This window comes from Lytechinus variegatus, chromosome 4, assembly GCF_018143015.1.
Source record: "Lytechinus variegatus isolate NC3 chromosome 4, Lvar_3.0, whole genome shotgun sequence".
NCBI classification, from domain to species: domain Eukaryota; kingdom Metazoa; phylum Echinodermata; class Echinoidea; order Temnopleuroida; family Toxopneustidae; genus Lytechinus; species Lytechinus variegatus.
In genome coordinates, this window is record NC_054743.1 from 21307103 (window position 1) to 21321200 (window position 14098).

Here is a 14098-nt window from a genome sequence, read left to right on the forward strand (position 1 = left end):
GATCGAGGGGGGGGGCATTCGGCTCATACCCCCCCCCGTGAGAGCTATAATCTTGTAATGTAAATATGCCGTTTTTACCCATGTGTGCTCCCCCATTTGAATGAGAGAACCCCTCATTTTTTGTTGCTTGTCAATATTGCGCGGACATAATGACCTTCAATTTTAGGTGAAACCCCCCCTTTTTTTTTGGGGGGGGGTCAAATTTTCATCGGGAAAATGTGCCCCCCCCCTTAGGAAAATCCTGGACTGAAGCAACCACATCAAGGCTTTCAGTCCATCCCATTAGTAAATTACACAGCCATTAAAAGATGTTTTTGGACACCGTCCCGTTCAGGGAAATAATTATTCTCGCTCGCTTTCCTCGCATATATAGCCTAACTGTAATTCAGTAGTTCATATCAAAACAAAATTATTTAAATAGCCATCTGAAAAAAAATTGATGTATAGCCCTGTCATCACAAAAAGTGGTAGTGTGTCTAATTATAATTATGTAAACTGCAAAAACACCGGTGCTAATTTAACACCAGCCTGGTATCTGAAAACACAAGAGAGGAAACAACACAAGTTTGGTTGTTAGGCTAACAGTTAAGCAACACCAATTAGTGTTAAAACGACATCGGTCTGATTCTAAACCGGTGTTATTTCAACACTTTTCTTGTGTTTTCTGATATAGATATACCAGGTGTTAAATTAACGCCGGCGTTTTTGCAGTGTAAACGTTTATAGCCCTTGATATGGGGTGCACCTTAAAGTTTGAATTTCACCTAACATATTGCCATATTTCCCCTCTGCTTGGATTGGATTCACGCCAATGGGGAGGGCTCAGTGAAAAGAGGATCCTAGCCCCCCCCCCTGGAAAGGAATTCGCCCCTCCCCCTGAAAAAAAACACACACAACAAAACCAACCAATCTTGTAATGCCATGTATGATTTGAATTTATAATGTGGTATAATACCCCTACACCAATTCACTCTTGTTTACCAAAGGAAATATATAATTGCCTACTTCTATTATCCCTCTTCTTTTTCTTTAAAATTGATGCATGCCGCTAAAGTTATAATGCGCCCGAACTTGTATGATTAGGCACGCCGAATTTGTTTTATTTGGATTCTAGGAATCTACAAAATAGTGGAGGGATCAGCTCAGAGAGAGAGGTATAATTAAGTATTGACCAATAATGTATACGGATCGAACCTTTTATTTTCTCTCAGTGGCCTTGGTGTCTATTTACCCTTTTTGAATTCATGTTTTTAAATAGAATACTGTGTTTGCTTTTCTCTTTCTCCTTTAAAGTCCCTTTAAAAATTCCAGGTTTGACAAACGTCAACAAACTGTTGAAAATTGTGGTAATCGACCTATCCACAACCCCTTGGAATTACTTCACAACCATACGGAAAGAGTATACCGCCATCTAACGCCAAAGTCATTATAATTTTTGTCGAAAATATTATGCAGTTTATATGTACATTATAGTGGGATTGCTGTTTCCACTGACAATAATTGGATTGGAACAGTTATGGACAAGGGCAATTTTCCCGATATCAGGTCGGAAGTTGTATACCCTTCTGGTTCCCTGGCTTTTTTGTAGCCTTTGCTGTGACAAAAAGACAAAGACAAAGTGCATGAGGCGTACAGATTGGGTAGCGAATTGGTGAGTCCCCCCCAAAAAAAACACGACCAAGAAAAGAAAACAGAGAAAAGGAAAGAGAGAAGTGATATTGATGTTTAAATTACGTCAAAGTCTAACACAAAATATTTATTGGATTTTTTTTAATAAAAAAGGTCAGATTTTTGTTCGCTGGTTTCACTCGCTCACATTGCCCGATGCACCATATCTGCCCCTCTCAATTCTTTTGGCTCATTATGCCTCTGCATCGTCGTGCCACTTTTATGAAATTTTGCAAATAATAATGATGGTTGGGATTTTTTTTAAGTTGAGACAGAGGGGAATGAAAAGACTTTCGTTTCAGAGAAGTCAGAAAGAGAAAGGCCTTTTTTAAAAATGTACTGTGATACTTCACTGGCTAACCCAAATTCATTCATGACTTTCATTATATATGGACCATTCTCAGTCTCATCATGGGTCCTCTAGTAGGATCCATGATTAATTATTTTTGTAACTTTTCAGACCATAAATTATGATTATTATGATTGATAATCAGAAAAAATAGATGATATTCCATTACGGTAGGCCTATGCCGTATGGACTGTGACTAGAAATATATTTGCATTCACAATTGAGCAATTTGTGTCTGACAGATTACAGAACGTACCTTACGTAATTTTCGCTTACATAGGTGTCGACCGCAATTATAAAGAAATGTGAAAAAATGACTAGTTTGATACACTGTAAAAACTGCGGTGTTAAAACTGACACCAATTGGTGTCAATAGAGGACCACACCCTGAGAATAACGCCCTAGAGATTGAACATAACACCAGAGAGTGTAAATGTAACAACCAAAGGTGTTGTAATAAGACACCTATAGGTGTAAAACTAACACCACCAAGTTAACACCGGTGTAAAATAACTGGTGTGGGCTCTATGTACATCGGTTAACACTCACGGTTTTTGCTGTGTAGGGTCAGCTGGGTGCAATGTTATTTTAGTAGTATTTTACAAGAACAGAGTTATTTCTAGCTGTTATATGTCAGAAAAGCAGTTGCACCCAGCTGACTACTTGGTGTAATCAATTTGACTGATTTGTTTTAAGAGTGTATATCTTGAAAATAGGCCTTGAGATACGGAAGGGGAAATAGTATTCCAGGACTAGTTACACATCATCAAGATTAAAATATGATGTTTTCTAACTTTTATATAAAATGTGAAATTTCTATTGTTTATCTATTTTTTAGTCTTTGAATGATCAGCTTTCCTATCAACATGAGTAAAGACAGTGTACAAAAATAAAATAAATATGGTGACGTGGACGTTATAATCCGGGCCGGGGGTTATATTTATCTTGTTTTGCATTTACCAATTAACTTATATTATTTTTCATCAACTTTCATATTTACCTTTGTAGTGACTACCCCGGAGTCTACCAAATAAACTAAAAACGGCTGTCATATTAGAAGATTTAATATTGGTCTGGCATTGTGAAAAAAAACTGAACGAAATTTGGCCAAGCAGCCAAGGTGATACCGCCCTCTCGTGTTTAATTCAGTATAGGAAATAAAAACACTGCAAGTGCCAAAAATATGTGATGATTTCATTTTTGCTGTGAAAACAACAATTTCTTCCGATAATCGGTAAGTAGTAATACAATGAAATAGTACTGATACAATGGTTGACATTGCATTTATATTTAACAAGTATTAATATTTCTTGTTGTTTGAGATTAGAGGATTTATAAACTATATTTCGGAGAAGATCTCGAGCTGTATGAAGTGAGCTGTGTCTAATTGACTCTCGCGTAGTCCCATACGCTAAGAATGCGGTTACTACTTTTTTCTCTTATTGATTATGAGGGTGGGGTGGCGGGGCTAGCCCAGAGGACTCCGTAAGGAAATATTTTAAAAAATGATTTTGATATTTCAATTACATCGCTGAGCCTAGACCCGCATGTGGGACTAGGCCTATGCGTCGGCGATCGGCCTCAGTCAAAGTCAAGCATACCTCGAGCGAAGTTTGTGTTGTGCAGGCTCCACTCCGCTTCACTACTAGTACTACCTACACTACGCTACGGTGTACGCTTCACCTACATGTACTCGAAATTCGGGACGGTGAACTCGATCAGATATTCCGAGTGACAAAGGTGGGATCAAAAATTGTAGAAATCAAAGAAAACAAATATAACAAGAAAGAAAATAGCTTAATATATTACTCTTCATCATTATTTCACTCGGTGTCCATCCACCGGTTATCCTCAAAATTGGTGATTTTGGGCCAGTATCAAATTCCGCACACGTATTATTCATGGCCGATTTCAAAATGTTGCATGCGATCAGTTGCAGGCCAAACAGCATTATAATTGGATGGCTCAGAAAATACCAGATATATTCAGGGGCCGCGGAAAACGTAAAAAAGAACAATAGGATTACCGGTATGATTTTTTGCATGGACAGCCCCCCCCACTCTGAAAAGCGTTCCGCAGCCCCTGATATTCTAAGATTTTGGGAAAATATTCCAAGAATCAGTGGCCAAGTGTTTTCTTTTTTCTTCTTTTTTGTTGTTGTTGTTGTACCCTTGCCAGTTAACCCTAACTGCCAGTTCATTATCAGTGATTAAATATTTTTCAAAATAAATGTTATGACCCAAGCCTACTATAAAGGCAATCCCACTACTTTCATTATGACGGGGATTTTTTCACCTTTATTTATTATAACAACTAGGTTGAGACTCTAAAGCATAAATGTCTATTTGTCTCTCTCTGATTAGAGAGAGAAGCAAGTGGATGACCACTTATAATGGAGCATAATGCATTATGCTGTGTGATGTGATATGTTTCATTTGATGTTCATTTTCGTGTTACACAGAAGAATCTGCTAAGATACTGTATTTCAGTGTCTATCATCATCATGTCTGGATTTTTAGACACAGTGCAGTGTCCTCGGCCAGAGTGCTGTGATGCCATACCTGAGAAACGCAACTTTATTTCTTCTATTGCAGCTGGCATTCTTGTAAGTTTTTCTTTTGTTTTTTTTATTCTGTGTGTATTGTTCATTTTATTTCTCTTTTCTTCTCCCTGTTGTTTTTTTCTTTTCTTTTCTTTTCTTTACTTCTCTTTCCTTGTTTTTACTTCTTGAGTTTGTCTCTTTTTTTTCCAGTTTCTCTCCCTTCTCATTTATCCCCTTCTTTTGAAGGTTGGATTAAAAGTTGTTTTTTTATTTAATTGTCGTGTTATCTTTGTTTTCCTTCAATTTATCTCTAGATAATCTGCATGTGGAATGTGTTGCAATCATTGTCAAGAAAGGTTGATGAAATTAGATTGACATGTACTTTACTGTGAGGAAAGGTGTGGCCATCAGGGCCACAAGTTGACTCAATCAGATTATACAGGGGAGTAAAAAGCAGAAATTCATTATAAGAATAATCAAGAATATTTATTCATATTTATTTTTATTCCAGTTCTTTGGAGGATGGTGGGTGATCATTGATGCTGCTGTTGTGTTTCCAGATAACAGTGAAATGAAGCATGCCTACCATGCATGCGGTGTAGTGTCTACTATAGCATTCTTCATGTAAGTACATGGTAGTGACCTGGGTCCCGTAACACAAAGGTTAGCAATTAATCGTTCGCTTAATTTTCACGATTAATTATACATTGTAGTAAATGCAAATCAATCGTAATCAAGTGTTGTATGATGATTTCTATGCTTTGTGTTATGGGCCCCAGAACTTCTTTCATAGATCTGCCACCCCAAACCAACAAGAAGTTGCCAGGGAACTTTCTCTATATTAAGTAACATAAATAGGAGTTTGGCCTTCAAAAGTGAAAAAAATTATTTGATGTCACTTAATTGGGATCACAATAAATAAATAAGTTTACAAAGTGCATAAATATACAAAACATAATAACGATTAAGATAAACCCAGGTCATGACTCATTACTGTCAAAATATATTGACTGAGGGGAACAGTTTTATATTTTCTAATCAATCTGAAAGATTAATTCTTCTCATGAAGATGAAATAGTTATCTGATGCCATTTTCTTTTCAGACTTCTTGAAAGTTTCATTGAGATTGTACAGTGTGCACATCTCATGCTTGAGTGAACCCTTGATTTCAAACCATGTGTTCACCTCATTCTAAGTCTCACTGAATTTTGCTTATATTCAATCAAGTACTTGAGTGGGTTATTCTTGGAAAAGTTTGACAAGTTATATACCATTTTAAAGCTAACTATGTGTGTTTTTCAAGGTCAATGAAAATCTCAGTTTATTTTAGTGGCTTTTGGTTGGTTTTAGAGTGGCAGGTCACATATGGTAATTATGGGAAATTCATTCATAGTCTAAATGTGGACGATGTTTTGACAGGATAAATAACTTTTTTTCCTGTGAAAAGAACTAAGATTTCTTGACATTTAGCAATATTTCCTGAGATTTCAAATGTGCTTGCAGGATAATGGGTCAGATGCATAAAAAGTAGCAATTCAAGCAGAAGCAATGTCTAGCCAAGCAAAAGATCATGCTTCAGCAATTGCTTTATTTTATATGCACAACCCTTTGCTAGTGCTTGAACCCTTTTCCTTGCTTTCAGAAAGCAATTGCTAGTGGTTTGAACAATAATGACATCATGCTGGTAAGAACACGACTCACAAAAAAGGCAGGACTGGAACACAAAGGCGTGGCAGTGCAAATTACTGCTGCTTTTTCATAACATCTTTTCCTCAGATGTGGTGTCAAACTAACTTGTTTCTTTTTGATAAATTTAAATATTTGGCCTTAGGTTTGACTTCATCGGGAAGAAAACATGTAATGTAGGCTACGGTACACCTTGGGGTTCTCTCTCAGGTGCATAAACACTAAAACATGCGAACGCCTTATCAAGCAAATGCTCAAGCTGCATTGACAGAGCTTGAAAACACCCAAGCAACTGCTTAAACACACACGTGAAATGTTCACTTAATGCATACGCTTTTTAGCAATAGCTTAATCCTCAAGGAAATGCTTGCAGTCAGTAACAGATTGCTTGAACTTAATAGCAAAAGCATTTCCTCGCTCATCATATGAATATGGAATCAAGCATAAGCCAAGCAAAAGTAATTGCTACTTTTTATGCATCTGACCCATGGGGACAGAAGCTTTGAAGGGGCTAGATTTTGGAAATTTGTAACATACCAAAGCAAGAGGGCAATAATCTTAAAGGACAAGTCCACCCCAATAAAAACTTGATTTGAATAAAAGGAGAAAAATTCAACAAGCATAACACTGAAAATTTCATCCAAATCGGATGTAAAATAAGAAAGTTATGACATTTCAAAGTTTCGCTTCATTTCACAAAAACAGTTATATGAACGAGCCAGCTACATCCAAATGAGAGAGTCGATGATGTCATTCACTCACTATTTCTTTTGTTTTTTATTGTTTGAAATATGAAATATTTTGATTTTCTCGTCATTGTCATGTGAAATGAAGTTTCATTCCTCCCTGAACACGTGGAATTCCATTATTTTAACATTTTGTGCTTCAGGCAAGGAGGTCCTAATCGTCAAATTCGTAAAAATTGAAATATTGTATAATTCAAACAATAAAAAACAAAAGAAATAGTGAGTGAGTGACATCATCAACTCTCTCATTTGGATGTAACTGGCTCGTTCACATAACTATTTTGTTAAAAATAAGCGAAACTTTGAAATGTCATAACTTTCTTATTTTACATCCGATTTTGATGAAATCTTCAGCACTGTACTTGTCTGATTTTTCTCTTTTGATTCAAATCAACATTTTTCTGAGGTGGACTTGACCTTTAATAATTGTGAATGAATGATCAGTTGGTGTTGGAGATATACAAGACACCAAGGATATTATATGTAAATATGTTAAAAAAAAATAACCTGGAAAGTTGTATTATATTTGGTATTTAGCTCTTCTTTTTTCATTCTCTGGAATTGTTTCATATTCTGCTATGTCACCACTTATTTTATATTTTTGTAGGATAAATGCAGTATCCAGTGGGCAGGTCAGAGGAGATTCTTACAATGAAGGATGTATGGGACAAACTGGTAAGAATGGTGTTCGTCAAAATAAAATATTCGGTTCATTTATTTTATTTCTTTTGTAATGATTGTATGAATAAAGGAATATCTGCAATAATGTAACTTGGTTATGCCGTCCGTATACTGAACCACATTTTTGTAGTTTGCAGTTGTACATCCCTTGGGAGCATTTCATCAACATTTTTGTCTGACAAGTCAGACGGGGGAGTGTTCATGAAAGGACTTGTTTTATCTGACAAATCCCATCTTGTCAGACAGTTTCTATTGTAAAAATGCTTCTCATTCAATTGTGGAAGGACTTCTTTTATCCGATAAATCCCTTCTTATCAGACAGTTTCTATTGTAAAAATGCTTCTCAGCCAATTGAGCAAAGTTGTCAGATCTGACGTCTTGTCAGACAAAAATGTTGATGAAATGCTCTCCGGATCTGACAAGTTTCCTTGATTTTGATTGACTGAGAAGCACATTTCCAATAGTAACTGTTGGATAAAACAGAACCTGTCAGACGAGTCCTGTTTAATCTGAAAGTTACCACAGTAAAATAGATACTCGGCCATTCAAAAGCAAGGAAACAAAGTTGTCAGATCTCACAACTTGTCAGACAGAAATGTTGATGATAGAGCAGTCTGAATTTTATACTGGAAAGGGCATAATACCCCTAGTTGGACATTTCTCCAGGTCCTTGCTTTTTATTTTTTCGGGGGTCAGAACACTTTCGGGGGTCAGAACACTTCAATCACCCTACAGTACTTGTTTATTAAATCTGAATCAACACCTGCGTGCAACTACATATGTTCTCTTCAGGTGCAAGAATTTGGCTTTTCGTTGGATTTGTGCTGTCGTTTGCTGGGTTGATTGCATCAATGTGGATCCTTTTTGAAGACTACGTTGTTAATCCCAAGAATAACCCAGGTGAGTTAACCTTCATCACCTAGGAGTAGAACTCCCATGATAAATCTACTATTCTCCCATGACATATCATTGTAGCTAGTGCTTTGTCACAAATGATTTATGTTTGATTGCAGGTCATTACTTATATTTACACTGTTTAATATTAAGAGGCTATACATTTCTTGGTTTGAATGTAGTTTCTGTTTTGGCAAAGTAAGATAATTCAAGGTAATAAAAGCAAAATAAAAGTTTGTTTTCAACATCATACTCTGCTATCTATAAGTTCCATTATACATGGTAACTGGAGATGTGGAATTATTTACCATGTATGGGTAGTCCTAAACTCTATTTGTTTTTAAGTAAAATTTTTTTGGTCTCTTCTTTGTGAAAACTATATATTGTTGCAAAATATTATTATTATATATTTATATTTATATAATACCCTCTCTGGGCTGGTATGTGGTAAAAAAGGCCTTTTGCAACAGATAATATAAAAGGATATTTTAAGAAGGGTGTAATAAATATTATTGTGATGGCAAGTATACATAATTAGGCTTTTCATTTTCCCTTCCATATGTTTTCATTTGCAGAGGCTCCAAATGCTTATCCTGGTGTTGCTGTTTTCTTGCAAAATTTCCTGATTTTCATGGGGTAAGGAGAGTGTATCAAACGTCAAATACATTTTGACATAAAATTCTGTATGCTAACAGTTTTTTTAACATTTGATTGCTTGCTTTGCATTATTAGGGGAAACTTGTGATTAGTTTTCAGTTATATTAGCAAAATTTAAGAGAAAGAGTCTTTCCATTTATTTCCATTTATGCTTAATTTTATACTGTTTTTTTCTTTTTATGAGATAAATATTTCTTCTATAGAATTTTATCTGTTTTATATTACTTTGTGTTATGTTTGAATGGAAATAGAATAAAGAATTGAATTGAAATTGAGTATGTAAGTATTGATTTTAGTAATTCATTTATTCAATTGATTTTATATGCAACTATTCATTTATGATTCTTTTTTGAATGCATTAATTGTTCATGCATTCTTTTATTTTTGTTCAAAGAGCTGTTTTGAAAGTTTACTTTATACTCAACAGATAACCTGTTATTGTGCTAATTTGGATACTAGTTCCCAAATTTTGTTCCTGCTTTAACATATGTGAAGGGAATTTCTCTCATCACTTTGTGACAAATTGTAAATTCTTTACTTATGTGTACATCATGGGCCCCGTCTTACAAAGAGATATGATTGATCCAATCAATTGTATCTCTATTCTGTATGGAAATCCAACAGTGTCATAACTTTTCTACATGAAAATTGCAAAATGTCCTTTGTACACAAAGAAGAACACACCAAATTGCCAAGAAAACACTGAATTTTTTAAATATACATCATATCTAGAAAAAATCTGAACAAACATGCATTCAGGCTGTCTATAGTTATGGTTAGTTGATTTAATAGCAACTCTTTGAATAAAGTCGGGGCTTTTCCAAGAATGGGTCATTTGTCGTGGTTAAAGGCATTTATAACTCTCAAAGACCTTTAGCATAAATCACCCTTATAACTTATTTTCCTATTTTGTTTTTCTTTCAGAGCACTTGTCTTCAAATTTGGGAGAACAGAAGAATTATGGGATTGAAGGAATCCAAAATGATTTTCTCTTCATGAAAGTTGTTAATAAGGTCTTGGTTATTTCATCTGACTTGCCCATAGATTTTAGTTATTTGTCATATTGCTGTTCTGATATTCTCTATGGAATAATTTGGTCTTTTATGACAAAGGTGTCACTAATTGTTACGAAGTATAATGGATTATCAGTTTTACTCTACCAGATGTTGCAGAATATACCCTGAATTTGAAATAAAATTCTGTATTCCATGTTTTAGATGAGTCCTGCAATATATCAGAACCCTCTACCCCTTTCAATGTTCATCATAATATGTGCAGCACATTTCCATATCTTATCAAAATACATAAAAAAAATATTTATTATTACCTATTTAGAATAAATTGTTCTAATTGATGAAACTTTCCAAAAATGTTCAGATTTTTTGTCGTCCAAATGTTGAGATGAGAACTATTTGGCCAAGAATCCTTACATGGATCAGTATGATCAAGGTTAAGCGTTTCCCTGGAAATTCATGTAATCTTCAAAGTGAGTTTTTGTTCAAGATAACACTGCCTAGATTCACACACACAAAAAAAATATTACATTTCTTTGTTTCTATGCTCTAAAAGTATAGCCAAATTAAAAAACAGGAATTTTTTTCCAACTTTGAAAGAAAAAACTTTCTTGTATTTGGATTTCTTTTATTTCACAGAAGGGACTTTGGAGGATGATCACAGCTTTAAATTTCTGTTGGAATGTGTTCTAGGTCTGACCCAGAATTTTCACACAGTGGCTGAAATTAACAAATCAAACATGATTATGAATATATTTGGACTTTATGGTTAGCATTTAGAGGGTGTACCAGAATCATGTTGTAGATGTGGTATTTGATCCCCCTGGTGAATAATAGGTATTGCTCCTCAATCAACGGGATATTTTTTTGATACCATTTGATCTACCCGCCTGATATCCCCACAATCTGTTCTCTGTTGTTTAAATATTATCTTCCCCCTCTTTGCCCATCTTCCAAACAATTTTGAAAATATGTTTGATGACTCTACATGTATTATTGATACGTCTGAATAAGTATTCGCGAAAATCGCACACAACTGGAAATTTTCTGTTCTACAGATGAAATACTTTACATGCCGTGTTTATTGCAGTCTTGAAAAGAGGGTGACACGTCACTGACACCCTCTTTAAAAAATATGTATAGTATTATGGTTTTATCATGTCAAAATATAAAGGTTTATAGTTTTCATATATTTTATTTATTAGTCATTAAATATATTTATGAGGAGAAGGTAAGGTGTACTAACGTTTTGTGGAGGTCAAGGGTCATGTGTCGGTTTCATGACATTTGTTCTGGCGACAATTGCTCTGATGGAAAAAAAGAAGATAATAATATGGACCAATACAGCGCAGCTACCATATAAATATACTCTACTGTGCTTTACATTTGGTATCACAATAATATTACCACGGCCGTAGCCTGGCGGCCATTGGCGCTCAAGCATTTGATGAAATCACCTCACCTGGGTTGAGTGCAGCACGATATGCTTCCACTATTCTGAACCAAGAACTCTGTTACAATCCCAGCTCTAAACCATTGTCCTCTAAATTAGTAAGACAAGAGCAACTGTAGCAGGAGCAATTGTTCTGTACTCCTTGCGTCATTAGACTAGATGCTAAAAAGGATATATATACATGTATATTTCATAAACTTGTTAATGTCACAGAGGGGATGAGCTGATATATAACAAACAGTGAGAGCTTGTGTGATGAGTTCAATAAAGCTTTTAATCAACAGGTATTTATATTTATTTCAAATCTCATAATTAATACTTCTATTATTTATGAATACATTACATATGGAAAGAGGTTAGATTTCAATATGTAGAAATACATCTTAGGGGAATCCAACCCCAAAGGGCATTTTTTCTTCTTGAAGATTTGAGAACTCTGCCTTTCTAAAATGGAAATCACTTACCTTTCCTTCTGGAATTTGAAATGGTGAAATATGTAATGCTATTCGGATGTTGTGTAAACCAAGTTTGTGAATTTGCTACAATTCATAAAATGAACAAAATATATTTTGTCTTTCTACAGTTCAACTCAATTGATATTTCTAATTTCAAACTCTATACTTATATACATGTAATTCATTTATGTACAATACAAATATGTTTGAAGATATGATTTTCATTCATCTAATAATTTCTTTTGAAATTTCAGCTTCCTGTTGCATTTTTTAAATCCTACAATGCCACTCAATTCATTTACAAAATGCATTAGAGAGGACTGCAAAATAGAAATATATTGAGTTATATTATGTCTTTGTAAATAAATCATTTACATATATTTGTAGAATTTAGATTGATTATCGATCAACTTTCAATTTCCATGTGCAAGGTATATAAGTCTTTTTGTAGTGTATTTATGCAAAATGTGAATATACCACCTTCTTAATGTCATATTAAATGAAGATGAATGTACAAATGTTGACATATCAGAGCCTAAATGAGAGTATTAAGCCAATCTGGGGGCTGTTTCATAAAGCTGTTCGTAAGTTAAGAACGACTGGTGAACCCTTCTTACGCGCTTAACCATCGCCTATTCACTATACCATTTACCACAAGAAAGGATCTTGATAACTGAACAGTCACTCTTTACTTACGGACAGCTTTATGAAACACCCACCTGGATAGCTATCTTAAACCAATATTACCGCATAAAGACATCTCTATATTTTTCAACGTTTTCAATGAATTGCCTTATTCATGATGAAAGGTTTTCATGCGCATTAATTAAGACGTTTAAAACATGCTGACTTTGGAAAATAGGGTTTTTCTGGCAGTTCATGTTGGGCGCTGGTGTTGAATGTCGTCTTCAGAACAGAGTGTTACAGCTGGTGTTGACGATCTATGTGTAATTTCACCATTCACCATCACCTACCCCTATGGATTGGGAAACCATGAATCCAATTCTGTGTTGGTGTTGGTGATCTCAAGATCATGAACCAAATAAACACATCACAGTAAAATTCAGTTTGTACAGATAAGTGGAGGGGAAGTTATCAATGCATTATACATTTCAATGTTGCCTCAATTGTTACTTCTTTGGGTTTCCTGAAGTAAGTTTTAATTTTGCATTCTGTACAAAGATTTTACAGCATTTCTCCCCAATTCCATCAATTTTCATCCTCAAGACTTCTAGCATGGATTTAGACAGAGGTGCGACATTATGAACTGTTGATAATACCATCGTATCGTCTTTCTAAACTAGTTGGTGTTGGGAGCTCGGTTCAGCAGCCTTTATCCCACTCTCAAAACTACTGTTGTACTTGAAATGAACCCATTGTATATTTGGCATGCACCATATAGCCCGGGCACCATAGCAGGGATCAGAATGGAACTCCATGAAGTTGAAGTCTCTGAGAAAGTGTGGTACACCATTCAAACAATGGAAGTATGTTACGGTTCAGGATTTGTGACCATGATTGAACACTATATTCGTTCCTACACATCGTGGCTGAAATGGAATTCAATGTCAAGTTTCAGGACGTTCTGATGAGGATTCATGTAGAGATATGGATGTATTGTAGCTATTGATGGTTTAAAGCAGGGCAATTCCATAAAAAATGTACGTCCGACCCCTATATGTGGGACCTTCATGAAATTATCTATCTCTGATTTTTTGTTCTTTTGACAATCTGTAATGCTCTCAAATGACCATGACTTGATCAGTTTATGAAGTGAAGTAAAACTTGAGAAAAAATGGGGGTTGGACGTACAGTTGATTATTTTATGGAATTACCCAGCAGTTAATGCTTCAGGTGATCACTTGTTCTTTAATAAATTGAACAATTCAGCAAAAATATGAAAATATATTATTTTTTTGTATTTGCATCATTTGTGCCTTGGAAGGCACAAGCC

The 14098-nt window shown here is 35.0% G+C and overlaps 1 protein-coding gene and 1 long non-coding RNA gene across 3 annotated transcripts; one reads left to right on the forward strand and one right to left on the reverse strand.

Moving 5' to 3' along the window:
- The first annotated feature begins 3165 nt into the window (after positions 1-3165).
- LOC121413615 (transmembrane protein 50A-like) lies at positions 3166-11731 on the forward strand. 2 transcript variants are annotated; one of them, XM_041606515.1, is made up of 7 exons: positions 3166-3251; positions 4479-4622; positions 5071-5183; positions 7599-7666; positions 8465-8572; positions 9142-9202; positions 10148-11731. In XM_041606515.1, exons 2-7 carry the CDS (start codon positions 4521-4523, stop codon positions 10191-10193), a joined length of 498 nt encoding a protein of 165 aa, XP_041462449.1. In that variant the 5' UTR covers positions 3166-3251; positions 4479-4520; the 3' UTR covers positions 10194-11731. The 2 variants fall into 2 exon arrangements, with proteins under 2 accessions (XP_041462449.1, XP_041462450.1); XM_041606516.1 differs by having other exon boundaries at positions 3168-3251; positions 4482-4622.
- LOC121413616 lies at positions 10635-13857 on the reverse strand. Its single transcript, XR_005969758.1, has 2 exons — positions 12213-13857; positions 10635-11822 (listed from the first exon to the last, which is right to left on the reverse strand). It is a non-coding gene; the product is annotated as an uncharacterized LOC121413616 (long non-coding RNA).
- Between the last annotated feature and the right edge of the window lie 241 nt (positions 13858-14098).

Excerpts from the sequence above, each read along its gene's own strand:
- LOC121413615 (XM_041606515.1), top strand. The coding sequence starts at position 4,521 with ATGTCTGGATTTTTAGACACAGTGCAGTGTCCTCGGCCAGAGTGCTGT. Across the intron at positions 8,573-9,141 it reads TAATCCCAAGAATAACCCAG|AGGCTCCAAATGCTTATCCT; the intron begins GTGAGTTAACCT and ends TTTCATTTGCAG. Across the intron at positions 9,203-10,147 it reads AATTTCCTGATTTTCATGGG|AGCACTTGTCTTCAAATTTG; the intron begins GTAAGGAGAGTG and ends TTTTTCTTTCAG.